General features: G+C 39.5%; 1 protein-coding gene across 1 annotated transcript in view; it reads left to right on the plus strand.

Moving 5' to 3' along the window:
• Window positions 1–2,835: 2,835 nt before the first annotated feature.
• DNM3 (dynamin 3) overlaps window positions 2,836–27,681 on the plus strand; it is a 38,167-nt gene continuing 13,321 nt past the window's right edge. Inside the window, exons 1-4 of the mRNA XM_039222417.1 lie at window positions 2,836–2,901; window positions 10,497–10,661; window positions 18,800–19,026; window positions 20,224–20,490. Coding sequence (XP_039078348.1) covers window positions 2,836–2,901; window positions 10,497–10,661; window positions 18,800–19,026; window positions 20,224–20,490 — 725 coding nt within the window. The remainder of the gene's footprint in view (window positions 2,902–10,496; window positions 10,662–18,799; window positions 19,027–20,223; window positions 20,491–27,681) is intronic.

Below are 27,681 nucleotides of genomic sequence, written 5' to 3' on the forward strand. Positions count from 1 at the left end.
TCCTTTTCCCCTCTCACTCCCCGTAGAGGGTAGAGGGGGATCGCCTCCCACCCTGGAGTCTCCGATCCCGGCCCGATTTTATCTTCCCCGGTTCGCACTCACATTAGAAGGCTCTCTCAGTGGATTCTGCGTCTTTTTTCTCCCAGTCTCTCAGGTTTTGTAAGGTTTCCAATGGCTTCAGATCTTTTCTGTGTGATGTATGGGCGCGAGTGCAAGTACGGAGCTCCTTACTTCTCCGCCATCTTGCCCTCTCTCATTTTAACGCCTTTTAAATCTTAATCACACTTATCACTTTGATGTTGTGTAAAGCTATCTTTAGATGCTACTTAAGCCATGTGCATTCAGTTTTTAGCCCTCCAAAAATTGGTATCCTGCCTTTTCTGTTTTATGCATATTCCCAGATATTTTATAACGATTCTGGAATATTGCTAGAAATTGTATTGAATCAGGTGGATAATGTTGCCACATCTCTTTTTGATGCCTTTGGCCACCAGTGTAGTATGAAATTTCATGATGATAATTTCAAAGAGGTTTTACTCTTTAAATCAGAAATCATTATACCTATTTTAATTTGAAAGAATTTCTATGAATTGAGTAGACATAAACAATTGCCAGGGAGAATATTATAGTCCTCACTAATAATAACATTTCTAGGAATTTTGAAGCCATGGTTAGGAAAAAAGAAATTTGGGGGAAATTGTGAATACATGCAGTAATATGTTTTCTTAACAATATTTACATATCCAATCTAAAGTTACCTTGTTATTCTGTAAAGGAACATCTTGATCTCATCATAAAAAGCATTATTTGAAATTATAAACTCATCAATGCTTAGTAGTGGTTATAGTCTGACTTCTGCTTCTAAACTACTTTAAAAAGTCTAGAGAAAGAAAGTTCTTAAGAAACCACATCAACTTTTTCTTATACTTCAAGTCATATTTACAAGTTTTATTAACAGAGACCTCAGTACAGTCTTACATATATAAATTTTAAAATACTACAGATTTTCTTCTAATAATAATTGCACCTATCAAGTTTACCTTAGAGTAGTTTTGATTTTTATTATAAATGCTGTCATAAGTTGCTAAACTTTAAGCAATCTTGCCTTTGTTAATTTTTACCACTTTGTGAGAAGTGGACATAATTTGAAGCAAGCACCACGATTAAGGTGAAGCAAAGAAAGTTTTGTTTTCTATATATTATATCCTCCATATTGTTAAACAGGTAATACACACACACATGCACGTGCACACACACACACACACACACACACACACCACATACATACACACACAACTTCAGGATAAGGATGGATAGAAGTAAAAAAAATAATAAACTCCAGACTCAATGGTTATTGATAATCATATTGATATTCTGTCTTATCAATCTTTTGAATATCTCTGTCTTATCAATCTTTTTTCAAAATGCATCTTCAGTATATTTTAATCTTACTATCTTCATGAATTTCTATTTTCTGCAAACTAAAAGTTTGCCTATAGTGAAACAAATTTCTTTACATTTCAGTTTTTCTCTTAATTGGGAATGAGTATTATGAAGACAGAAGTTCTATTTCAGGCAGCTTTGGAAGTACACTTTCAGTTCTGGGGCATATACATGCTGCCTGTTTGGTGAGCCAGATGGATGTGGTCCAGTGCTATTTCCAGAAATATTCTCTTTGGGTATTAGAAACAAGAGGTTTACAAAAGCACAACCTGACAAATTTGTTCTGATTTTACATTAATCTTTCTTATTAACAGAAGTGATCATAAATTTTCTAAAACAGTTTTTTAATTTTTTATCTGGATCATTGGGCCCTGGAAAGCCTGACAAAGGTGTACTCACTAATTCATGTATAGGGGTGACTGAAAAAGTTATCTTGAGGCCTTTAGGAGATTCTGCAGTTGAATCCAGAACACAGCTTTGTCAACTACAGTGCTCAGAGGACCTTGGAGAAATTTCAAACCCTTGACTATAGCTGCTTCTTTGAAAGCTTTATAATTTTGTTTCTCTGTTCATGAAACAAGTAATGATTCTACCCACAGAGTTTTACCCTTGTATGTTTTTAAACCATTGCATTCTTTTGTTTTTGACTAGGAAGTTTTTGCATGTAAAGCAAATGATATTGTATTTGCACTGGACTTTGAAGGATTATCTACCTCAAGAGTCTTTCATTTTTGTTAGGAAAATGGACATGTATACACCTAATTAAGATACAAGACAAAGGAAACCTTCCAATGCAGGAAGAAGAGGGCTGTATTTCAGCTGCAGCATTCAAAGATGTGCTCAATGCACCAAACCAGGAAGGATGAACAGATGGGAGTTGGAAACAAAGTTTTAGGTTGAAAGAACATCCTAAATAAATGATTTATTCATTTGAGCTCTTTAGGATAGCAGCAACAGAAATTAAATTCAAGCCAACCCAACTTTTAAAAATAATGGACACAGTTTACTGGCTCGTGTAACTGCACAAGCAAGAGGTAGAGAGGTCTACAAGGCCAGATCCACGCACGCGAATGACATCTTCTAATATCTGTGTCTCCCCATCTCTCAACTGTGTAGTTCTCTTTGGTGACTTCATTTGAAGGTTTGACTCTCCTTCATTTTGAGGTGGGCCTGCACTCAGATCAGACCTACTTCTTAAAAAGTTTTCATTCCTAAATGAAAGGAAGCTTCTCCTTCCCAATAGTTCTGACAAATGGGCTGTGATTGGCTTTGCGTGGTCACATGCCATCTCTGTCATCACAGAGATTAGCCTGGATGGGTGGATAGAGTGGCTCAGCTTGATCTCTGAAGCTCCATCTAACCAACAGGACTAAGAGTGGGGGAGAGGAGACTATGGACATGTACCTTCCATCTACCCACAGGGGAAGCAGAGAAAGACGTTGTGATAGAATGAGGGGGGTAAAGATGGATTATTTTTTGACTCGCCTCTCTTTCCTTTAGAGAATGCTGTGAAGTAAAGGTAAATAATTGGAGTAGGACCAGTGTTACTCCCCATCATAACCCTTCCTGATCCTCTGCTTCTCTGAACTCTGACAGCACCTATGAACTCCACTAAGCAATGTTAACATTGAACTGCTTACTGCTTTATGATCTATAGAGGGTCTGTGTATTTATTAATCAGGCTTTTCCAGAAAAACAGAATCAATAGGGTGTGTGTGTCTGTGTGTGTAGATAAATACATAGATAGACAATGCTTTTTTATATGTAATTGCCTCACATAATTATGGAGGTTAGCAAGTCCAAAATCTGCAGTTGGGCTGACAGGTTGCAGACCCAAGAGAGCTGGCATTCCAGTTCAAATCTGAAGGCAATCTTCTGTAGAAGGAGAAAGAGCCACTTGCAGATGAAATCCAAAAGCAATCTGAAGGACAATTCTCTCTTGCTGGGGAGAACCAATCTTTTCGGTCTATTCAAGCCTTCACCTGATTGGATAAGGCCCACCCACATTATGGACAGCAATCTGCTTTACTCAAAGTTCACCAATTTAAGTACTTATCTCATCCAAATATACTAGCACAGAAATGCCTAGGACAATGTTTGCACCAAATATCTGGGCACTCCATGGCCCAGTCCAGTTGACACATAAAATTAACCATCACAAATTGTTTTTATATTTACCCTTATTTTATTTGATCCTATTTTCTGAAAATTTTTTCTTCAAAAATATTCTGTTGCTTGTTTTGCTAGTCCAAAAAAAATGTTGTGATTTTTTTTTTTTCACTAAAAAGGACACATGTATCAGTTGATTCTAATTCTAGTTCTTTTTAGGAAAAGGGTTTTCTTTTTATTATAATTAACAAAGTTAAATTTTAAACATTTTTGCCAATAGTCAATGCTTGAAAAATAATTTTGGCCCTTTCAAAATTACTAATATTATTTTAAACCAAAAAATGTGGTGAGGCAAGTGGTTATTTTTAAAGAAACCATTTAATTGTTCTGCTTAGCCCATTTATTGTTCGGACAAAAGGTTGTCATGTGAAACTCAATATATAAAGATGGAAATTTTCCAAAAAGTAAATATTCATAAATTTAGAAAAAATTCTCAGTTAAGATTATTTAAATAGCAATTTGTAATAATGTGTTTAAAATATATGAATATTTTATATTCATTGAATTTATCTGTTAGCAGGCAGTACAGGCCTTGAGATTAAAAACTAGATTGGAATTATTATAACTTCTAGAAGGACATCAGGACAGAGTTTTTCAGATTTCTCTAGGAATTGTTGTATCCACATTTGTTTTTACAGTTGCAGATTTTTTGTTTCAATGCATCTTAATGCAGATTCAGTACCTGTCAGTTATACAAGAGGAATCTTCCTTTCTCTTATTCCTCCAGATCCCAGTTATTCTGTGCTGTTATCATTCAAGTTATTTATTGGAGACAGACATACACTGGTACCACACAGAAATATACTATTCGCAGCTATTGGGCTAAATGAGAGTTAGGGAAAAAAAGATAGAGGTACATCAGAATTAAGATAGGGTTATTGTTGTTGTTAATCAAGTAAGTATCTTTGAAATTCTGTGGTTTTTTTCTTAATGGCTGTTTAATTTCACAATATTACACAGTTTTGTAATTTATTATGATCCCATGTAGAGATGAAGGAGAGTAAAAGTTGTATGGAGAATAAGAAGGTAGTAAAAGGAGAAGTAAAAAGGAGAAGAGGGAAGGAAGAATAAAAATGAAAATAACCTAAACAGACAAAGTTAGGTCCTATCTGCTCTGGCTAGTGTATCACCACTAACTGGATCAGATGAGGTTCACTGTTTTTTCTTTGTTTGTTTGTTTGTTTGTTTGTTTTTAAATGTTTATTTCTGAGGGAGAGAAAGAGAGAGTGAGCATGAGTGGGGAGGAGCAAAAAGAGAGGGATAGGGGATCCTAAGTGAGCTCTGCACTGTCAGCCTGCAGAGCCCATGCAGGGCTCAAACTCACAAACTGTGACTTTATGACCTGAGCTGAAGTCTGTCCCTTAACCGACTGAGCCACTCAGGTGCCCAAGGTTCAGTGTTTTGCCCTGTATTAATGGGTATTTCTCACAGAGTGAAGATGTAAATGGATGCCAGCATTTGGTTACAATCACAGCTCCAATCTGTAAACATTCTTCAACAGAGTCATCAACAGCTTTATAGCAACTGAAATAATTCTGGATGCAGACAGTTATTTATCCTGCCCAGACCAAGAAACTCTACATGGAGAACTCAGTTTTAGGAATCCAAGCAATTACTCACATTTACCATACAGCCACACCTCAGTGACCTGGAGCTCAGTCTCGTAAGTTCCTTCACAACAGAACCTAATCCCTCAGGAGATAGTCTGGGTTAGTTTTTTCTCCATCAATTCCACAATATTTACAAAGCTCCTATTATACAGAGGGCACTGTGCTAAGTACTAAGGATAGGACAATGAGCATTCTCCCTCAGTCTCAGTCCGAAATCTCACCCAACACTTGAGGGTTGCCTCTAGTGTGGCCATCCACGAGGACTCCCCATGAAGCCCACCACACTTGAATTCATCCTTTGACTCATCGAGGCATCTTACACTGGATCCTCCCCATCAGATGATACACTCACGAGCATGCCCTGTGTTCTGAGACTTCCTTTGTATCTCTCACAGTTCACCTGAGACACTAAACAAATATTTGTTGAATTAATTAATGAAATGCCTCCCACCGAGCACCAAACTACAATCTGTACAACTCTCAAAGGCTTTCTTAAGCATGTTGCTCCCATACTTTTTTTTTTTTTTTTTTACAAGTTTGGTTGCCTGGCTCTGCAAATTAGCCTCTAATTAGCCTCTGCAAATTAGAAGAAGTGCATGATTAGAAGTGGGGAAAGGTTTTCAGTAAGGCATTCTTCATGATGTGAGGCTGGAAAATTCAAAGCTGCGTTACCATGGTAACACTATTTTCATAATGATGACCCGATTCACTATGAAAAAGTTAAATGATATTTTCTACTGTTTGTTTAAGGTGGTAGAGAATTGTACAACAAAAGTAAGATGCTTAGAAAAGAGCAAGCATGGCTTATCTGGAAAAATCACTTGTGTAGGTCTGTAGAGTTGTACAATGCTCTCCACTGGTGAGAAGAGATGCAGCAATTAGCTGGTATGTTTATGTACATATTTTTGCCAGGATACTTTGTGTTTCTGTCATTCCACTTTAAAGAGTTGCAGTCACCTTAAGAAAATAATCTTATATAGATGGTTTCAATGATCTTCCAAGAAACCTATCACATAATTCAATAAAAAATTTAAGAAAAGGAAAGAGACAAAAACAAAACACATGAAAAATAAATAGTCCTCATCAAGCCCAGATCTTCTATAATGGTTGCTTTAAGGTACGGTGGAAACTATTTCCAATTCAACTGTTTCTGGTCCTCTCACCTGTTAAAGTAGTAAGTCATTAGGAAAAAGCTTTTAAATTAAAATGTTGTAAAACAGACTGCTTTTGTGAATACTGTGCAAATAATCTCATAAAAAAGAAAACTACAGCATTGTTTATAAACAATTTACAGTGCTGAGTTGCTATTTTTTATTGTTTAAGTTGCATTAGATTTCACAAAAGCTATTTAAAAAAAAGTTGCACTAGGAAGGCCTTTCCATTGTATTTTTCAGAAGAAAGCTGGTTTTCACAATATTATTCACATTTTGTAAACAGCATCAATGAACCTGCGCGTAAAAGGTTAAATGTTTGCAGACCATTCTCTTTTGCCTCAAAGATCAGAGACAAATTACTATTTTTATTTTACATTCCCTTGATGAGGATAATGATAAACAGCTGTCACTTCAGTGCTTGGACTGCAAAGAATCTTATTGCAATCCTATAATTTAAACAAAGAAAAAAGCCATAGTTATACCCAGTATACATACAGAAAAGAGCACAACAGAGAATTTGATTAGAACTGGGTCAGGGAAGAGGGAGCATTTGCTCTCTGAAATTGCTCAGTCAAAAGAAAAAGTCCATCTATGCACATTTCCCCCATTTATTTTAGATGTATTGGAAAGAGCAGTGTTTCTTCTTTCTAAAATCAGGAAAGAAATTCCGTTTGCGTTGTGAGTTTTGTGACTCCCATCATGTCCATGGTATTATCAGAGTAGTTCAGATTTGCATGTGACCACATGTTTTTCCAAAAGCGAAAGAGAATTTCAAATTGTTTTCCAGATTTTCTGGAATACTTCTCCCTCTCTCGTTTTTTTTTTTTCCTGTTGAGAATTAAACTATTCGGTGTTCTCCATTCACTCTGACACTTTCCCTTATTAATTGCATCTGGTTTCAAAAAGTGAAAGTGAACGTCTTTTGCGTATTTTGATGTGCAAAGAGTAAATAAAGTAAGGCTAAATGTTAAAAAAAGGTGTGAAATGGGAAAATTCAGTGTCTCTACATAAAAGTGGATGATGATGTAACTTTCTTGGTGTTTTATATTTCTGCAGGCTCTTTTAAAAATACTGCTTATTCTACTTCCCTCTTCTGTTTCAATCATTTGTTTTTTTTTTTATAAATATCACTACTTCAATGACATCTTTTTTTCCTAGAAACTCTTTTTACATTTATTATTTTTTCTATGAAACTAACGTGATGTACTATGGAGGTTTCACTGTTTCATAATACTTCTTGATTTTTTTATACTTGAGGGAAAAAAAGAAATTTGTTAAAATCTAATGCCTCTTACATTTACTGAACAAATTTCAGCTCTCAGAGATTCAATGTGCTCTTCTATAGGTTTACAATAACAACGGCCCTTCCCTCCTAAGGTAGCAGAGTGGGTTTTCTATGTAAAGTGCTTAGAAGAGTACCTACAGCACAGCAAGTGCTCAATAAATGTTCTTGGGAGAGGTGGAATATTGAGACTAAAATGTCATCACCTCTGGCTGTTAAATACCATTGCAAAATCTCAGTATATTTTAGGTCAGAGAGACAAACTGAATTGTATTTTATGCTTTGTGGAGGTTTGTATTGTTTTGTATAAAAGGTATTTTCCTCACAAAGCTGTTGATCATTTGTTCTCATTTATACACACAATTTCATAGTCATTTTATCATTCTCACTGTTACCAAGTAGTAATGGATCCCAGCTCCTCACTCTGAGGTTTCTCTGGTCTTCAGCTCCTCTGACACATAGGCAGACAAACTTGGATACCCTGAAATGCATCAGAACTGCCCCCTCGATTTAGGTAAACCCTTTTGCAGCTGTTAACTCCTCCTCCCATGCATCAGGCTCTGTGCCGGGTGCTGAGAAGAGAAAGATGAATAAGACCTCAGAGTCCAGGAGGGAGAGAAGCATAAACCTAGGCTGGATATTAAATAGTAAAAGTGAATACAAGACACAGAGGAAGTACTGAGGGGGCGGTGTTGGGGGGCTGGGGACCATCAGGAGCTTGTCCGGAAGAGGTGATGATGGAGCAAGTCTCTGAAAGATGAAAGTTCTTCACAGGTGGGAGGAGGGGGTTCCAGGAGGAGGGGACTAGCTTGCAGAACACATGGAGGTATAAAAAAATACACTTGCCGTTTTTATTTTGCTTGAATTGAAAATGTTTTATGCTCCAATTTTTCACCTTGAATTTTCATAATGTATGTTGAGAGTCAAGCAGCTCTCTAACTCTATCCCATGAATATTGAGAAAGGAAAGAAAGAGGCTGACATTGATTGAGGCCCTTGGTTGGGTCATCTCATATGTGTTCCCTCATTTAGCTTCCACAAGTTTTCCAGGGACATGTATCCCTATTTTAAAGAAAGGGAAGTTGGGTTTTAATCACATTAAGTAACCAAAGTGTGACCTGTACACAATAGAGCCTGAATTTGAACCTAAAGTTTTCACTTTCACATATAGTATCCTTAACACGACTTTGCAGTTACCACTGACTCTTTACAGTTTGGGCTCAACCTGGAGCACATTTGCAGTGGTTTTTATCCCTTAGAAAGATGTTTGGGAACATGACTGTTGTTTCACTCACATGGTTGACCTTCCCTCTATCAGCCCTCTATCAGTTTATGGCCTTAGCTTTTTGCCTATTTATCCCAGATCCTATTGTGCTTATATATCGCAAGTTAATAATAAAAATAAAGAACTACATAAGGCTTGATTTAGTTCTTTCTTTCATTGACCAAATACCATTGAAAACAACTGTTCTTTTTGAAACTTCCTCTACCTTCTTGTAGTAGCAGTAAGATGCCTCAGAAATGTCCTCAAACTATCACTGGAAGCATGGGGTCATACTCTCAGCACTGGAAAAAATGACTGTTGTGTATTAGAGTGAGCACATTATTTTAATGATTTTAAAAAGTGCTGGATGTTTCTGAGCCAGAGAACCCTATATAAATTATTAGAACCAATATCTATCTTTGTTATTGTTGACTTTGTGGTCTGCAAATGTGCCTTTCACACATGGTTATTGGTTCATAAGAAAAGTTTGTCATTAATAGATCCATTTAAGCCATGTCTCACAGTGCTTTGCCTAGAACTGATTGGATTGAAAACCTGGCAGATCAAAGTATGTACATTTCCAAAGAAAAGTACTTCATGTCTACAATGGAAGCAATAAATTACCCCCCTTGTTTTTTACATTTGTAATTAAATCTTTCCAAATGTTAGAAAGTAGCCAGACCACTAACAATATTTGTATCATATTCTGGGGCTTAGAAGGTTCAACCTGACTTGAAATGGAGACCATTTGTTCTAAATTGATTTCAATGCCAAGCCAATAGGTCAGCCCTTAATGATGAAGATGGCATTCCAGCCCAGCCTCTGGTGGATAAGCCAAAATTAATTAACTCAAGTCCCATAGTATAGAAAACAGATGCTTCTCTCATGTTGCACAAATAAATTCTTTGTGTATAGATGTGTTCTGTTTTATTCAAAGAATAACAAGTTGGAAGTTAAAATTGTAAGTTTTCCACAATGGAGCCAGCCTTTAGTAGTGATGACAGAAGCATGAATATACAGAACAAATTCCAGCAAGTGCATGGAAAAATGAATTATTCTCTATATCTCTTACTTTGGCTCCAGGCCAGGCTTAGGAGATTTAGTTTTAAAACCTGGAAGATCCAAATGCTGATCCATTCCAGAACAGACCTAGGAGTTCCAGAACAACACCAAGGTTATTTCTAATCTACTGAATCCCTAGAGACCCCTCCCAGAGGTTTACATCTGCATCATTCACTTGGACTCAGTTCTTTGGCCAGCTTGCAAATGGCTTAAGATTAGATTGTTCTCTAGAGGTATGTTGTTAGGTGCACTGTTTATCTGATTATTCATCTCAATATGCACTCAGAATTAGGATAGTTGCTTTTCCTAGGCTGTGGCTACTAAAAGTAGAATAATAACTTCATGGTTCTGATCTCTTTTCAGAATTAATGCATATGTTTAAGGTAAAGATGTTACCATCTGGTAATATAACTCCAAATATAGTCAGCAGAAGTAGATCATATGATAATATATGGTACTTTTTTTCTTGTGAACAAATGTGAAACAATCCATGTTTTCTTTCCTTTCTGTTAGACTGAAAATGATGAGAATGGCCAGGCAGAAAACTTTTCCATGGACCCACAGTTGGAGAGGCAAGTGGAGACCATTCGCAACCTCGTAGACTCCTACATGTCTATCATCAACAAATGTATCCGAGATCTAATTCCAAAAACAATAATGCACCTTATGATCAACAATGTAAGTGACTATAAACTGTCTCGTTTTAAATTTCAACCCATATTAGTGTGGAAACTGCTCATAGTCTCATCAGCTTCTTGATGCTATTTTCTGGATGGTTGAAATACCTCCTGCCCAGGTCCATCATTTCCTATTACAAGTGGCAAGTGACTAACCAGAGAAAGAGGATTCAGGGAAGCAGACATGAAACTTCTAGCCACAGTGCTATCGTATTTTCTATTGCCTATTTTCTCCTGAAAAGTATGCATTTGCTCACGATAAAGCAGAGCAAAAATACTGTAGCTGTGGTCAGGGCATAAGTTAATTGCAAAGGCAACAATAAAACCAGATGCCCCGGCTCCTAGACTTGAGATTAAAGGCAAAAGATATTTATTCTTTTCTATACACATATGCATAAAATATATTAACATGGTTATTTTCACCTTCTAAAAGCTATAGAATGATCTTCTAACCTGGGAAATAGCTTTTTGCCCTATCCCTTGGATTCAAAGTCAGTCAACTTTTCTAAAGTGATGATATTGCCACAGATCTTAAAGTGCCTGCCACGCTAGCCCTCAATTGATCTCTAATGTATAGAATCTCTCACGGTTATTTTTTATAGTAGTCAGGATATGATACTTAAATTATGGTCTAGTTTGGTTCTTTGGGTAGCTATTTTATTAAAGTACAAATTATATCCCAAGTTATTCGAGAAATTATCTTTTAGATAAGATGGGGTGTTTTATAACAGGCTTTTCTGACTCTTAATAAGGAGATACCAGCATTTTAAGTTCTAGCTATCTTCTAGGGACACCTTTTTGTTTGAATCAATAATATATTAGGATCATTTGCTTGTAACAAATAAAATTTAGCTGGCAAAGGTACTGAAATGAACCTCACACTAGAATTCAGGAGAAACCTATATTCTAAGCCTGACTCTCCTACAAACTCTATTGACCTAGAGACAAATCAGTTAACTTCTTTGCATCTAGGTCTTCCATATGTAAAATACTAATCCTAGAAAAAGTACTTGGGTTAGGGATTTGTTCCAGAAGATAACATATATGAAAGCATGATGAAAAGTATATTTGTAAGAAACTAATGTGTCTGGCTGCCTACAAAAGAACTATAAAAAGCCTTTATCCCTTTTTCAAGATTTCTTTCGAAATTGTATTTGTAAATATGACATTCTGTTGTTGCTCATGGTCTATTCATTCTTCGAATAAAGGTTTCCTTGAAGAAACCCTAAGCACCCACAGTTTTTACCTAACTCCATTCCCAGACACATTTTTGCATATTCAACCAAGGTTAGTAGGATTCTTTGAAGTATCAGCAGTAGGTGAGCAAGATGTTGGAAATTTGCAAACTATGAATTGTATTCTTTAGCTTAGTCAACAGCCTACTGTGTGACCTGAAGCAAATTATTTGGGTCCTCTGAGTTGAAGTCAGTCACTTCTAAAATTATGCTAAGAACAGTGAGTTGCCTCACTGAATTATCACAAAACATAATAAATGAAACTATATGCCATTTTGAAAACTACAAAGTACTAAACAAATAGCCTGTGTATTTTTAAAATTATCCTCTTAACGTTGCTTAAATGAATTCAGGTTGTTTTGCCGTGGTAGATCCAGGCACTTGCTTATTTAAACATTTTCCTGATTAAGTATCATTTATCTTTTCACTGTTTTATCGTGAGTCATTAGTGCTGCCATCAGTTCAAACACTATTTTGCTCTGCACTGTATTAAATCATCAGCACAGGAAATAGCACTTCCTGTCTGTGCCTGTGAGGAGCAGCCTGACACTAATTAGTTAAACGGAGAAAAAAGAAGAAAAAAACGACCCTCTCACAAATCCATGCTACTTTCACCTTCTTGAGAAAAACACACATACACATTAAAAAAAAAAAAAAATGGGGGTAATTGCCTTCATCCCTCCCTGGCGTGCTTGTTGGCTTTCATGATATGACTAAATGCCGCCTCCAAGGGTATAACGCATGGAGGTAGGGCTCTTGGAGAGACCTTGCAGAATGATGAAAACGAAGACTTTTGGTCAGATCTTGACATGCAGATCAGTAGGAATGTGGAGAAAACAGAAACATCATGTGATGCCGATTCTTACGAAATTATGGTTATCTTTGTTTGAAATTTAACTTTTTGTATCAGTCAGAAAATAGTTTTACATATCTCAGATGACCACTCTTCCTTGAGTATTATTTTATCTGTGTTTTAACTGTGTATGTAAAAATATGTCCGTTTTAAATATATTTGATTATTCTATATGTGTAAAAATGTAAATTGCTCCTTTTGAATGCCATATTCTCATAGCATCTTTTTGTACAGAATGTCTGAGCCCTGTGTATTCATTCTGGAAGTGCTCTGTTGAGTCCAAGGACCAGAAACATGACGAACACCCAGCACCGTGTCATGCACATGTGTTGATTTCTTTATTCAATTTAAGGTGCAGAGGTCTTCAAGGTGGAGAATCACAACTAGAAAACAAATACCTTGACTGCTCATTCTAAATTCCATCCACGTAACGCTGCTGCCTCTGTGAATGGCTTTGGGTGGACCCTGGTTCTCTAGAACCGATAAATGCCTGAAACGGGGTCCTCTGCATGTTGGACAGTCACCGTCGAAAGCAATGATGTGGCTTTCCTCTTTGAAATTCCCATTGAAATGGGAATGGCGACTCTGCCTCCCGAAAATGAATCTGTTTCAGCCAACTTTTATAAAGTTCAGAATTTGGTGGGCAGTTTCCTTTGAAAGTTTACATTAAGTGTTCTGCCACTCAAGTCTCCATATGGAATTATTTAAGAAGTTTAAAGCCAGCAATAAATGCCTTGCCTCAGACATACTGTAAGCCTTTGTCTATTGAAGGGCAGCAGCTGTTTCATTGCTTAACTGTGCTAGGTAACAGCAGCACAAAGAACCAGCACATTTATGACAGCCTCCATCGAAGCAGCAGAGTTTTGTTCGGAATATGCATGACACCCCATGGCCAGTACAGTGTGATGGCCTCTCCCTCTTGCAGCTCACTCTACCAGATTTGCCATCAGAAAATCAAAAGGTGATCCAGCTTTATTGTAAAAGCGTGAATGGCAAAGTGGTTCATGATCCTGTGCTGGGACCCACAGGACAGCCACCCACTGGGTACCCATTGTTTTGCCCAGCTTATAAATGAAGAAACTGAGGCTCTGAGAGGTTAAGTGACTTGCCCAGGGTCACACAGCTGGGGCTGGCAGAGTCAAGATGGAAATCCAGATGCTCACATTTGCAGTCTGAGGTTCTCTCCATTTCAGAGTCCGTATGCATAGGGCAAGGTTAGGGAAACTAAATACAGCTCAGCCTTCTCAAACTAGGGGGCTCCTATCCCCATAGCACATACCTGGTGTATCTTCCCAGAGGGTTCATTTACTCAAAGATTACATTAGAGGTCATTTGCATATGAAAAGCAATGTTTTAAATCTTAACTAGAAATTCAAACAAACCCAGATAATACAAAATAGAACATAAAGTTTTTGTGAAACTTTTTTAAGAATCAAATATGAAGCCTAGAGGCGTTTCACACTTGGAGTGTGTGCTGCGCCTGGACCCCTGGAGACCCACATCCACTCTCCTTGGCCATTGGCACTTTGGTGGAAAATTAGTAACATGTGCCCTAGTTTCAGAACTCACTGTAACTTTTGTGCATATGAAGTAGAGTGTTATTTTAAATGTTCATTATTTGAGGCGAAAGTACACCTTAAATACCAGGGCACTGGTTTGTTTCCATGGGTCAAGAATTCAGCATCCTGTTCAAGAAACAGGTCGGAACCAGGATCCAGAAGCCCCCCTCGTGCTCTCCCACACTCTCATCACTCCCCGCCAAGAGTAACTCTCCTTGTTTTTTACAGCATAGCTGGGTTCTGCCTGTTCTTGAACTTTGGAATCGTATAGTGTGTGATTGTTGGTGTCTAATTCTTTTGCTTGACGTTATGTTTGTGACTCAAAGGATGTCGCTTTTTTAAAGAAGGGAAACGTCATTGGTCTCTAGCAGAACCAAATCCCTGAGAAACAGAAAAGAAGCTAAAACAGACGTGAAGGAACTGTAATCACAAGCTTCTCACCAAGTCCTTTTCCCAAACTAAGCAAGTTTAAACTTCTCAGTTATGTTTTTTACATGCGTCTCCATGTGACTGTGAGCAGTCACAGACTGCAGCCCTCCCATCTAGAAACAGAGACTTTAAGGAAATGGTCTCCTTAGTAACAGAATTGTGTGACAATTCTAGGAATGTCCCTTCTACTTGTGAAGGCTTCAAAATGGTCTTAGTTATGAAGACAAAAAAAGGTTTAAGATGCAAACCTATCACAGGCTGATAGGGAAGGGTTAAAGTAAGAAAGAGGGGAAACATGTGGAACATTTTTAATGACCTCACATTCCTTTACACTGAGTAGAACGACATGGCAGCCATGCCTGTTTATCTAGTGTGTAGAGTCTGAACTGCAGTGAGGTTCTGTGTATGAGGATTTTTTTGTGGACCATACCAAGATGTAGAAGTTATAAGGTGTTATAATTAAAGGCATAAATCTTATTTCAAGCCTTACATTCAAGTATAATTTGTTTTTGTCATGTTCTGTGAGGTACATTCTAAATGCCATCATCTCAAAGGGATCTATTTGTCCTCCATTGTCGTGCAGAATCCTTGATTTACATATTTGTACCAGGGATACACAGACTGTTCAGAAAGTCCCTGAAGTGTCTGGAAACTCCCTGAAGTCCCCCCTACCTTTGTTCCAGTTGTAGCATCACCACACTAGGCTAGCAGATGAGCAGAGTCTTTCTAAAATTCTGTTTCAGTGCAAAATAAAATGTTAACCTTCGCTCCGTATTGAACTCTGTATGTCACTTGATGTCTGCACTGTTGTGATAGCTTGCTCTTTGTCCTTCTGCATCTACATACCTAATGCTACGTTGGCCTATGTGCTTTAGCAAGAATAGCTTTTGTGTCCTGAGCACTAACGAAATGTAAGGCATCTTGCGAGGCAGTTTATAATCCTCATGACAGCTCTTGACGCAGCTACGACCATTGTCCTCATTTTACAGATCAGGAACCTGAGACTGACAGAGGTTACTATTTGCCCAAAAACAGTAAGTGTGGGAGCTGCGACTCAGATTCAAAGCTGTTTGATGCCACAGCCTGAGCTCTCGACCACTGAGCTGCCTGCCATTTTCTCCCACGCTAATAATACTCCTATGAATTCAGAGCACTCGCCAAATCTTTGGGTTAGCAGGCGAGTTTTAGTGTGTAACATTTTGATGTGGAAGAGCTAGTTCAAGGCAGATCTTTGATCAGAATGCTGAAACAAGCCCTTATTACTTTATTTCGTGGTCTGACAGGCGCTTCTTATTTCAGACCTGCTTTAAATCTATTCTTGAAAGGACCTTCTTTTAAATTGTGTTTACTAGATTCTAAGTGATACTCCAGTTAGATATAAAGCTTCAGATTGGCTGAACCCAGCTGCTGTTTGATGCCAGGAAAATTGTCTGGTTTTGAGTTCCAAGCCACACCATCTAAGTGCACACACACACACTCAGCCGTGGAAGATTTGTGCGAATGTCCCCGACTCCTTGGGTACCTGCGAGTGTGCTGAAAAGTGAGTAAATCTCCAAAAAGGGGAATGAGATATTCCCTAAGCTAAGTTTACACTGTCTTTCCTCTACACCAATCTAGCTGACTTTTCCTTTATAATGTAATTTACATGTGCCCATTTTTTTCTATCCCACTGCAATCCTGCTAGATTAAACCTTCACCACCTCATAAGTGATCTAGTAGTCTTCTAACAGATTTCTTTATCTCCACTACCACCCTTGCAAATTCTTTTCCAATCACAGATTAATTTCCCTAAATTCTCTTTTATCATTTCACTTACTTGCTTACAAGTTTTCTATGGCTTCCCATTGCCAAGTGGATAAAGTTCAAACCATTTTCCTTGGCATTCAAGGCTGTCACATCTGGCCCTAGGTGACCTGGCCAAATTTACCTTCCACAACTATCACACTTCTACCCTACTAGACAATTGCCCAAACACACCTTGTGTACTAGATTACTTCCACTTTTGAGTCACTCTTGGTTTACAAAATATGTGCAGAGAATACTTTTTATTTCACCACAGTGAAGTTGTGATTTACCTGAATTTTCTGAACTATATAGTTTGATACCTTTAAAAATAATAAACCTATGTATTTTAGACTCTTATCTCTTGGTTATGTACTTAACTACAGCCCAGGAATTCTGAGCATCTGATAGTTGTTATGTTGTCTGCCTGAATTTGTAATAATTAAATATACTGGCCTTTGCTCTTTCTTAGAAATATCCAGTGACTCTAGATAAGTGTTGGTCTCACTTAACAGAGAAACTGAAAAATCCAAGTTGTTTTATTTTTTAGGCTTAAGTTAATTAACATACTTGCCATGCCACTCTAAAATAATGATGCTTAAATATAAACAGGCTTTTCTAAGCATTCAAGGTGGGGAAGAGGATAATGGAAGGAGCACTAGACCTTGAGTCAAAAGATTTGGGGGTTCAACTTAGTGTTATGTGATTTGAGGCAATGTACTTAAACTCTGAACTTTAATTGTGTTATCTGTAAAATTGGGATCATAAGGGCCCCTGGGTGGCTCAATCGGTTGAGCGTCCAGCTCTTAATTTCAGCTCAGGTCATGATCTCACGTTTGGTGGGTTGGAGCCCCACATTGGTCTCTGCGTTGACAAGTGCAGAGCCTGCTTGGGATTCTCTCTCTCCCTCTCTCTCTCTGCCCCTCCCTTCTCATGTGCTCACTTGCTCTCTCTCTCTCTCAAAATAAATAAACATTAAAAAAATAAGATTATAATATATTTCATAAGGGTGTGGTGAGAATTAAATTAGAAGACTTGTGAAGGCACTTGGGACACACCATATTCCACTGATCCTCACATTCACTTGTTTCACATTAGTATTTCTTTTTTTTTAAAAAAACGTTTTTTATTTATTTCTAGGAGAGAGAGAGAGAGACAGCGTGAGCAGGGGAGGGTCAGAGAGAGAGGGAGACACTGAATCTGAAACAGGCTCCAGGCTCTGAGCTGGCAGTCAGCACAGAGCCCGACACGGGGCTCGAACCCACGAACCGCAAGATCATGACCTAAGCGAAAGTCGGAGGCTTAACCGACTAAGCCACCCAGGCGCCCCCACATTAGTATTTCTGACATGAAGATGCATGTCACACTCAATGACATCTTGGCATTCTGTCATAGTTTAATTAATGTGTTTTCTCTTTGTGGCCCATAAAATTATGATGTGTTTTCAGATTTACTGGTATCTTAGATTTGATGAAATATGGTGGCCAGCACTCTCTCCCTGTGTGCCGTGCAGTATATGCATCCTCTCCATTCTTGTTCTGCTACAAAATGCCACTCCCCTAAGACTCATATGTATTGTTGGCACTTCAGTCTGTTTTCCGATACCTACTAACTATGGAAACACATGTCAGTTCTCGTTACTGTTAAGTAGCTTCTATTGGAAACCTCTAGAGGACAGAGAGCATATCACTTTTTTTTGGTAAATCAACTTGCATAACGATATAAGGTTCTATATTTAATAAGAATTCACTTATTAGTGCTAATTCCCCTCTTGAGATGACATTGCAACCTGGGATCTTAATAATATTTCAGTGATTTTGGTAAAAGCTAGGAATACCAAGGAATGGATGAGTTGGGTTATTACATAGGTTTCTTTACATCAATGTTTTCTGTTGAAAATACTGCTTCTTTCCTTCTGGGACCTGCCTCATCTCTAAGCCAAGCAGCCTCGGACAACCTCATGGAAATGCTTACCTAGCCAACAGGTTCTGTTCTGGCGACGGTAGGGTATATCCCTCTTTTCAACTAATCTAGGTTTACCTTTAGCCCACAGCCGTGAGAAAGGGAAAAACTGTTCCTGTACTGGTGCTGAGAACTGGGAGGACAGTGAAGAAACAGGAGGAAACAGACGCATACACACTGAACATCTTGCGTACCTCATGCATTGTGCACCTTTTCCCAGAGCGGGCTGTCGTGGACTTTGTCCCCAGGCTCTCAACCCGTTTATGCCATCTGATCACACGTGCATTCCCATTTTTGTTTCTCTGTGGTGATCCGACAGGTTAAAGATTTCATAAATTCAGAGCTCCTGGCACAGTTATATTCTTCGGAAGACCAGAATACTCTCATGGAAGAATCCGCAGAACAGGCCCAGCGCCGGGACGAGATGCTTCGAATGTACCAGGCCCTGAAAGAGGCCCTTGTGATCATTGGTGACATCAACACTGCCACCACCTTCACCCCTGCACCACCTCCCGTGGACGACTCCTGGATACAGCACTCCCGCAGGTAGGGCATGGCCCCGTGTCACCTGAGGCCTGCAGACCTTGTCCGGTATCACTTTCTGAGTGTGCTTCCCTAAACCAATATGGACCTAAAGAAAAAAAAAAAAGAGGAAAAAAGATATGTATGTTCAGGAGTGAAAGAGGGGCATCAGATTTTCCCAACCCCTTCAAAAACAAGCACAAAACATCCCTACGACAAAATATTATATGGTCATCAAAAAGAATAAGTTCTATACTGAAATGAAAAGATAGCCAAATTATGGAGCACCTGGGTGGCTCAGTCGGTTAAGTGTCCCGCTTTGGCTCAGGTCATGATCTCACATGTGAGTTTGAGAGCCCCACGTCCACTCTGTGCTGACACCTCAGAGCCTGGAGTGTTCTTTATATTCTGTGTCTGCCTCTCTCTCTCTGCCCTTCCCCCGCTCACAGTCTGTCTCTCTCTCTCACAAAATTAAACATTAAGAAAAAAAAATAGTCAAATTACTGTGAAGCTTTAAAAAAAAGTTAAGTTGTAGAATGTTGGGTTCTAATATGTACCAAAAAAAGGAATTTAGAGAGAGAGAGAGAGAGAAGAGAGAACATTGTATCATACTACATGTGTTTTATTGTGTTGTATTATAGAAGGTATTTGAAAAAGATACACGAGAAACTGCTATTGGGTGTCTCCCCAGAGTGAAGGATTGGGAGGAGGGGAACCTCCTTTCCACCATTTACCCCTTTTATACCTTTTCTTTTCTTAAGTTTTTTTAAAGTACTCTCTATTCACAGTGTGGGGCTCCAGCTCAGGACCCCGACATCAGCAGCAGCATATTCCTCCCACCAAGCCAGCTGGGCACCCCTCCTTTTTACACTTCTTTTTTTTACTAAAAATTTTTTTTTAGTCTTTATTTATTTTTGAGAGAAAGAGAAACAGAGTTCAAGCAGGGGAGGAACAGAGAGAGACGGAGACACAAATTCCAAAGCAGTTTCCAGGCCCGGAGCTGTCAGCACAGAGCCTGATATGGGACTCAAACCCATAAACCACAAGTTCATGATGTAAGCTGAAGTCAGAGGCTTAACCAACTGAGCCACCCAGGCACGCCACACCTTTGCACATTTCTAACATGGATATGAGTTACTCAGTGAAGTGTAATTTTCACAAACCTAGAAAATACATTCTTAAAGATGAATTTAGACAGAAACTGCTCTTTTCTCTCCCCAGGTCACCTCCTCCGAGCCCCACAACTCAGAGGCGGCTGACCCTGAGCGGTCCCCTCAGTCGACCCGCATCCGGTAGAGGGCCTGCGCCAGCCATTCCCTCTCCCGGCCCCCACTCGGGGGCGCCCCCCGTGCCCTTCCGGCCAGGCCCGCTGCCCCCTTTCCCCAGCAGCAGCAGCAGCAGCAGTAGCAGCAGCAGCAGCAGCGACTGGTCCGGAGCGCCCCCACAAGTGCCCTCACGGCCCACCAGGGCCCCACCCAGCGTCCCAAGGTGAGTGCCCCGCGCAGCGCGAGGTGGGCACATGCTCTGTGGCTCTCTTCTCGTAGCATGAAGGACAGGGTTTATTTGGAAAAGGAAATTGCAAAGATACTATGGTACACATTTGCGATTTTCACCCAGGAAGGCTACCATGGGAAAATGGTGGAGACTGTGACACCATTTAAAAACCAATATGTGGTCCAAACCTTTCCTTTAGCAACTGGCACACACTTCATGGGACCACAGAAACTGAGTCCAAATGAATGACGCTTGGGCAGCTGTTTGTAGACTCAGAGAGCACTTTGAAAGGAAAAAAAGGGCTATGGCAGCATTATTGCAAGCTGTGCGCTGGGTAGGTCAGGAGAGTATCAGGAACTAAGGCCTTGCCTTCTCTATGACTGAAGGAATTCTAGAAAACCACTCACTTCAAGGAATATGATCCATCTGCCCCCTGAACTATAACCCTTAGACCGAATATTATTAACTTTAAAGTAGCCTGAGTAAAAACTGTGTTGATTAGTTTGCAATTGTTTTTTTTTAAACTACACATAGAAATTTTCACACACACTTGATGATTGCTGTGTGCAGTCACTAACCATACACGAGCTGGAACATTGTACATTTGAATAGTACATTTTGGCACGTGTAAGCAGATTTTTTTCAGGCTTGTGAAACAAAATAGTGAATAAGTAAATGAAACTTGAAATGTATACAGTTGAAGCTATATTCTCACCTTTGTGCATTTGCGGTCAAATATGTGCAATGTGTATAATTAGAGACTTTGAAAATAGAAGGAATTAAGAGGTTTTTTCCTCAACATCAGAAATTTTAAAAGGAAAGAACATTAGCTCATACAGACATTTAATTTTTTTTTAATTCAATTCAGAGGATTGAACTATGTGTATGCTTTATGAAGGAAAACCTTACTATGCACGTACCATAAAAGAGAAGTGACTTCCTCCCACCCATGAAGCCTCAGTCACCTCACCCTCTGATTGTGGGGCTTACGTTTATTTTGATCCTCAGGCTGTTAGGTGAAATGAAGAGAAGGGACATCTTAAACACATAAAAGAAGGCTGGTGTCACAGGAGTATCAGGGGATGTGGAATCAGAAGACCTTGGTTGCCACAGACCTCATGCAACTCATTAAACTCTGAGCTAGGGGTGCCCTATCTATGAAAGAGGAACAACTTCAGCAAGGTCATTGCCCACGTCACATGAAAGGAGGTGTTTGGAAGAGCCTGATAAACTATGAAGCACCATGGTTGTTAGGGTTATCATCACTTTGGTCCCAATCAGAAAGGATATGTGTACTCTCAAACCTATTTTTTTTCCTCAAAAATACGTCCGGTTTATAATTTATTTGGAACTCAGCTAAATTTATAGTAATAATAATAAAAGCAATAGCTAATATTTATTGCGCTCCCAGTGTATGCGAGGCACTGTCCTAAGTGCTTTGCAGGTACATTTTTGTTTACTGCTCATTGCAACCCTAAAGGATAGGTTATTATCCATTTTACAGATGAGGCACAGAGTTCTAAAGAGCTTGCCCAAGGCTGCTCAACCAGACCCTAATGGAGCTGGGCTTTAATCCCAAGCAGTCCGACTCCAGAGACCAGTATCCTGACCACAATACCAGGGTTTCTCAACCTCGGAACTACTGGCATTTTCCTTAGGGTGGGGGTGGGGGGCTGTCCTGTGCATTTTAGCATGTTTTGCAGTATCAGAGCCTCTACCCAGCGGATGTCAGTTGTACTCCCCCAGTTGCGACTATAACAATGTCAGCATTGCCAGTGTGTTTGGGGAGGTAGAGAGGGGGGTGTAAAATTCCGCCTCCCCTTGAGAACTGCTGCGCTACAGAATTTCAAAGATTTTCCCTTCCGTGTAAAAAATAAATAAAAAATATCAGTGTTGAGCCTCACTGCAAGTCAGATTAAATTACTGTTTTCGGAAACCTCAGACTGACTGGGAAAGTGTCTGCCATTGTGCCAGGAAGGTGTGGAGGCCACTGGGCAAGGGTATTGAGGGTGGGAAGACAGGAGTCCCATAGAGAGTCGGTGATTATGTCTGTTTCGCTATAAGAAGGAGCCAGAGCAGCCTGACGTTGCCTTTCCTCAGGAATGAACGTGCATGTCTTTGTTTGCTTGCTTGTCTTTTTTTTACCTCTTTGTTTCAGATAAGCTGGCCAGCCAATACCCTTCAGAGATACTGCTGAACGCTAAATTGATTTGTTAAGTGGGACGGAGTTGCCCTTGGTATTTCCAAGCTTGCGCACACAAGGTAGCTGGCAGGAACTGGTAGCTCGTGCTAGAGAAGGGGAACCACCAGGTTTAATGCATCTGTGTTGGGGGAATTTATAGGACGGCAGTTATGTTATTCAAACTTTCTAGAATATTCTCTGCTTGGAGCCAGATCTAACTTGCCCTGGCCTTGCAAAGAGCCTCAAATGTAAAACAGAAATGAGAGTGCAGAGTAAAAGAGGAAAGTTGGGTTTTGTGCTGAGCCTTCAAGTTTAAGCGCCAGTTCAGCACAACGGGAGAGAAACCCCCCTGGGGAGTAGCGGGGGGGTCACCTGAGAGGGAGCAAGAAAGACTCTGTCAGGATCCTTATGCCTATTAAAGTTTAGCTTTAGATGAAGAATTCTGACCACATAAAGTCTGTTTTTAATAAAAGCCAGAGCAGGAATCCTACCAAATGCAAGCCAGAAATGGGGTTTAAGATTTCAAAAAAAAAAAAAAAAAGGAAAGAAAGAGAGACGACAAAGATGGAAAAAGAAAGAAAAAAGTTGAGGAAGCTCTTGCTGAAAGTTCACCTTGTTCTGTTTATTTATATATTCTCTTTTCCCTCTATGATTTGCCTCCATTTTCTCTATTAAAAACTAAGAAAAAAAAATTGAAATGCCATTATCCATCATCTCCAGGAAAACAACCCTTAGCTTTCCAAGAAGGAAGTTTGATTTTTTTTTCCCTAGCTCTTTACTTTCTAAAGGGCCCTTTCTTGTCTTTTATCTGAAACCAGAAACTCATAACGTGACAAGACAGTACAAGCTGTGTCCCGCCGGCTCCCTGTTGGGCTTTAATATTACAAAGGCAATAACTGAACTTTTAGAGGCAAAAGATTCTGCCATTCGGCATATGCCTGTGCATAGTTTTCTTCTGGATAATTTGCGACTTCATTAGCAAGTTATGATTTTGCCTTTTAAGAGCATATATACTTTTATTTTCACCCTATTCCAAGATAATGAAAGCACTTGCAGTTGGACAGAAACCACGAGTGTTCTGCTGCCTTTTTTTTTTTTTTAATTATTCTATCTTTCCATTCCAACGTAAAGGAAGAGGAAGGAGAGAGGCGGGTGGAATCATTTTTGGCCCTGCTTTCCTCAGCTGCTCGAGCTGTTCTGGTTTGTGCACACGGAGGCTTTCCGTGCGGAAGCTGGAAATACTGCAAACGACATGCCTGTTTTAATTACTTCCACCTGAGCTAGGGGAGCATCTCCGGCCCAGAGAGACTCACCAGTAGGGATGCTTCTGTCATTAGTAAGTTGAGTGTACACAAATTTGATTTGTGGAACATTTTCTACTGCCAGAATATCTGGTGTGCCCCCTCCCCTTCTGCCCCCCTCAACTCCTCTGAAGGGGCTAAAACCCAGTTTGAAAATCCCAGCCAGTTGTGTTCTTGTTTAGCAAAATGATCTTAAGCAGACATCGCCACGTCTTTAGGGGCCCTATTCTCTTACTTGAAGATCCTAATCTCCGTCAAATGCTAACTTTAGGGCTGATGTAGCTATTTTCAGTTATAGCTTCTTAAAATTAGTTCATTGGGAATCACAGCCTTTGACATTAACAGGACAAATTAACTGAATCGGAGTGTGTTTTTCCTGGCAACAGCTGATTCTGGCATTATTTTACTCATTTGTCTTCTCCCCTCTCCTCGGACTAAGCTATTGTGCAACAGTCAAAAGGAGATAAGGATGGGAGAAAGGGTCTCTATCCAAGGAAAAGCAAACTTCATTTACCTCGTCACTCAGTCCTCTCTTTAAAAATACATATATATATTGAAAAACTGAAGTACGTTCTTTTAACCCCCTTTGTCACCAAGTAGGATGGTGTCTTTAAAAAATGGCAAAGCTGAGTCATAAGAAAGGATTTGGCTTTTACCCCAACTCCTCCACATGACAGAAACACAAGATGGAAACCAAGAAATCTTCAATCGGAGGGCTCTCTGATGAGCTCCACAGTGAGGCCGGTGCCCTGCTCTGCGCGTACAGCCCTTGACAAGCATCAACATTATCACAGGGTTTCCCACTTAGACCCATTCCTCAACTTACTCATTTCGCCCTACTTGACACGGTGTACTTGTAGAGTCTCATTCCAGCCCCACATTATCTGTAATTTACTGCTAAACCAACCACGGCAAAAGATACATAAATCCCTCTGCATAAAGAGATAATTGATGCACTCATAGTCTTTTCTTTAAGGAAGTACAAGCCATTTGGTTCTTTTACAATTTAATCTCTTTTCAGACGTTTGACGTTGATACACTGCTGTGCTATACCTCTTTTACATATATGTTGATTTAATTGACAGTTGACATGGACTCCCTTTCACTTAGGGAGAAGGTCTCCTTGTTTTGTTTTGTTTTGTTTTTCAGCCAGTCCCCCAAATTTTGAGTAAGGACAAACGCACGATTCTTATAAGCGTATCTTTGCATCCCTAACATGAAAGTTTGGTGCCATGAAGGATGAAGCTGCTGAGAATTGAAGTCATGGGTTCAGGGCACATGGACAATTAAGTGACTTTTGGGACTAGCCTATGTCTGACTCTCCCACAATCATGTCCTGGAAACATCCTGATTTGCTCCCTCTTCAAGAGCCCTCTAAAAGTATGACTTCTCTTAGCAGCTGAGTGTCATTTGGACAAATGATGAATTCGCCTTGTGATTTCTGATTTCTGCCATGAGGTTTTTTTTTTTTTTTCCTTACTGTCCTTCCCCTTTAAAGAACAAATAAATACATTTATGATCAGGTAGTCTGATTTTTCAGGGAACAGTTTTTATTTTTAGCAACTGGATTTAAAAGTTAAGCAAAAAAAAATGTTTAAGTATAAATGACAAGAATAGAAACAACTTTGAGGTATTCTTTCTGATTCTTAATGCTTAATTCATTTCATGAGGCTATGTGTTACCAAATTTGTTACTGATATCCCAAATGTAATTAATAATTTGTTACAGGTTTAACATGAGTTGTCATGATGCTTCATATATTTTAGTGAAAACAGAAATTTGGCCATAATTTGTTCACTAAATAAAATATTCCATTTAATTTAAGCCCTTCAGTTAACTATCCCATCAAAATCATTCAAATTCCATAATGAATCTGGTTATAACGTATTATTTCACTGAGGTGCATCTATGGTTAACGGCAAAGTTTTTCATTCCTCAGTCTTGGTTTCAATCTGGTTTAAGCGAAGGTAAAATTAGCCTGGTGGTTTCCTTCTTGGGTCTAGCAAACTTGAGTCTACTTTACACAAACATCTCCATGCTGCCACAATGCGAATACAGGCAGTCTGTGTAGGTGAGGCCTGGGAGCAGAACTGCAAGTGTTCTGAAGGTCAGAATCTGGGAGTTTGGCAGAGGTGTCAAGGTGGACTTCCGCTTGCCTTTCTGTTTTTGATGCGCCCCCTATCTTACTTTTCCAAACATCCGATGTGGCAGGAGGAGAGAAGAAAAAAGAAAAGAAGGAAGGGTCTCCATCAGACAAAGAGCAAGCAACATAAATGCAGACAGGCTGCAGGAGCGGTAAATATAAGAATATGCCACTGTTAGCCCAGTGGTAACTGGCATCAAGTTAACCAAATACAACTGTTTCCACATCCCATGATAAATAATAGCAAATAGCTCTGTCATTGTTCTCTCTGGGGTTCTAAATTGCTAAGCTCCAGCCGCTGCAGGGAAAGCATTTCTGAGTTTGGAGATACCCAGCCCTGGCCTGGGTTTCACCTGATGGATAGAGGAAGGCAGCCAAGATGGGAGTCCGGCACAAAAGCCATTGACCAGTGAAAACTGCACAGTAAATGATGATTATTCTTCCTGTGTCCACTCAGCAGCAAACTGTCACCGGTTGGAGTCTGCTGAATGTTCCTATATATGAGTTGATATCAGCTCAAAAAAGAAAAGGACAGAGCAGAAAAGAAAAGGAAAAGAAAAGCGAATTCTAACCAGTGGAAGCAGATAGATGCACACGAGCTAGTAGTGCTCTTTCATCATGCCCTCTTTGGTCTCTTTCGCTGTGAGAGAAGAGTGATTTTCCAGGGAAATCCTTCACATGCAGACAGCTCTGGTTAGATGGCATGTTTTTCAGCGGCCTCAGAGATTCATAGCATAGCACAGACAGCTCATTCTGAGTGCGCTGCCTGGATAAAATTTAGAGGTGAAAGAGCCACGAATCGTGGCTGTTAGCTGCTGGGCGCTTCTTCCTCCCCTCTGACTTATCAGCTACCGTGAAAGATTAGAAGCGAAATTTAGCTTACTAGAGGTGCTTTAGCTGATAAACAGCCAGGAAATTAAACACGAAATTGTAAATGCTGCATCTTTCACTCAGAAGGGTCCTTAAACGCTTACCTCCAGCAATATGAGAAAGGGAGTTGAGGACTTAGCTGAGGGTTTGATGGCTTTTGTCTGCTTGTCATAACTTTATTGCTGCTTAAACATAGAATTTTTAAATGCCCAACACTGAAATCCTTTAGCTTACTAGAGCCAACATATTGTAACCATTGTCTGGGGGAACCTCTGAAGCTAAACACATATTTACACCCTTTAGTTGCCAAATGAAATCCATCTGGCTTACTAAATGCTGTTGCCAAAAGATTATTACACTTGGTCTGGCCAGTAGTTTTAAGTGTGGGAGGAGGGGGGCCAGTGTTGGAAGGGCACTGGGTTTGAGAGAACCTGTATGTGTTTTGATGCCATGTTACCTATACACAGATGAAGTTGAGATCACTTGGCAACTCTGATCAAAAATAGAAGAACTCCCACCTAAGGCAAGGTCTAAAGCCACAAGGTATTTAGGCAGCCTCATCACGGATGGTACTTTTCCTTCTGGCTGCTTTTCAGGCATCAGAGCCACATGATAAGCAAAACCACAACTAGTGCGTGCTCTAATTTCTGGAATTATTTTTTTAATGATTCTCATAAACACTAGGAAAC

The sequence above is a fragment of the Hyaena hyaena genome, unplaced genomic scaffold (genome assembly GCF_003009895.1).
Source record: "Hyaena hyaena isolate Hyena2069 unplaced genomic scaffold, ASM300989v1 scaffold_1124, whole genome shotgun sequence".
Taxonomy (NCBI): domain Eukaryota; kingdom Metazoa; phylum Chordata; class Mammalia; order Carnivora; family Hyaenidae; genus Hyaena; species Hyaena hyaena.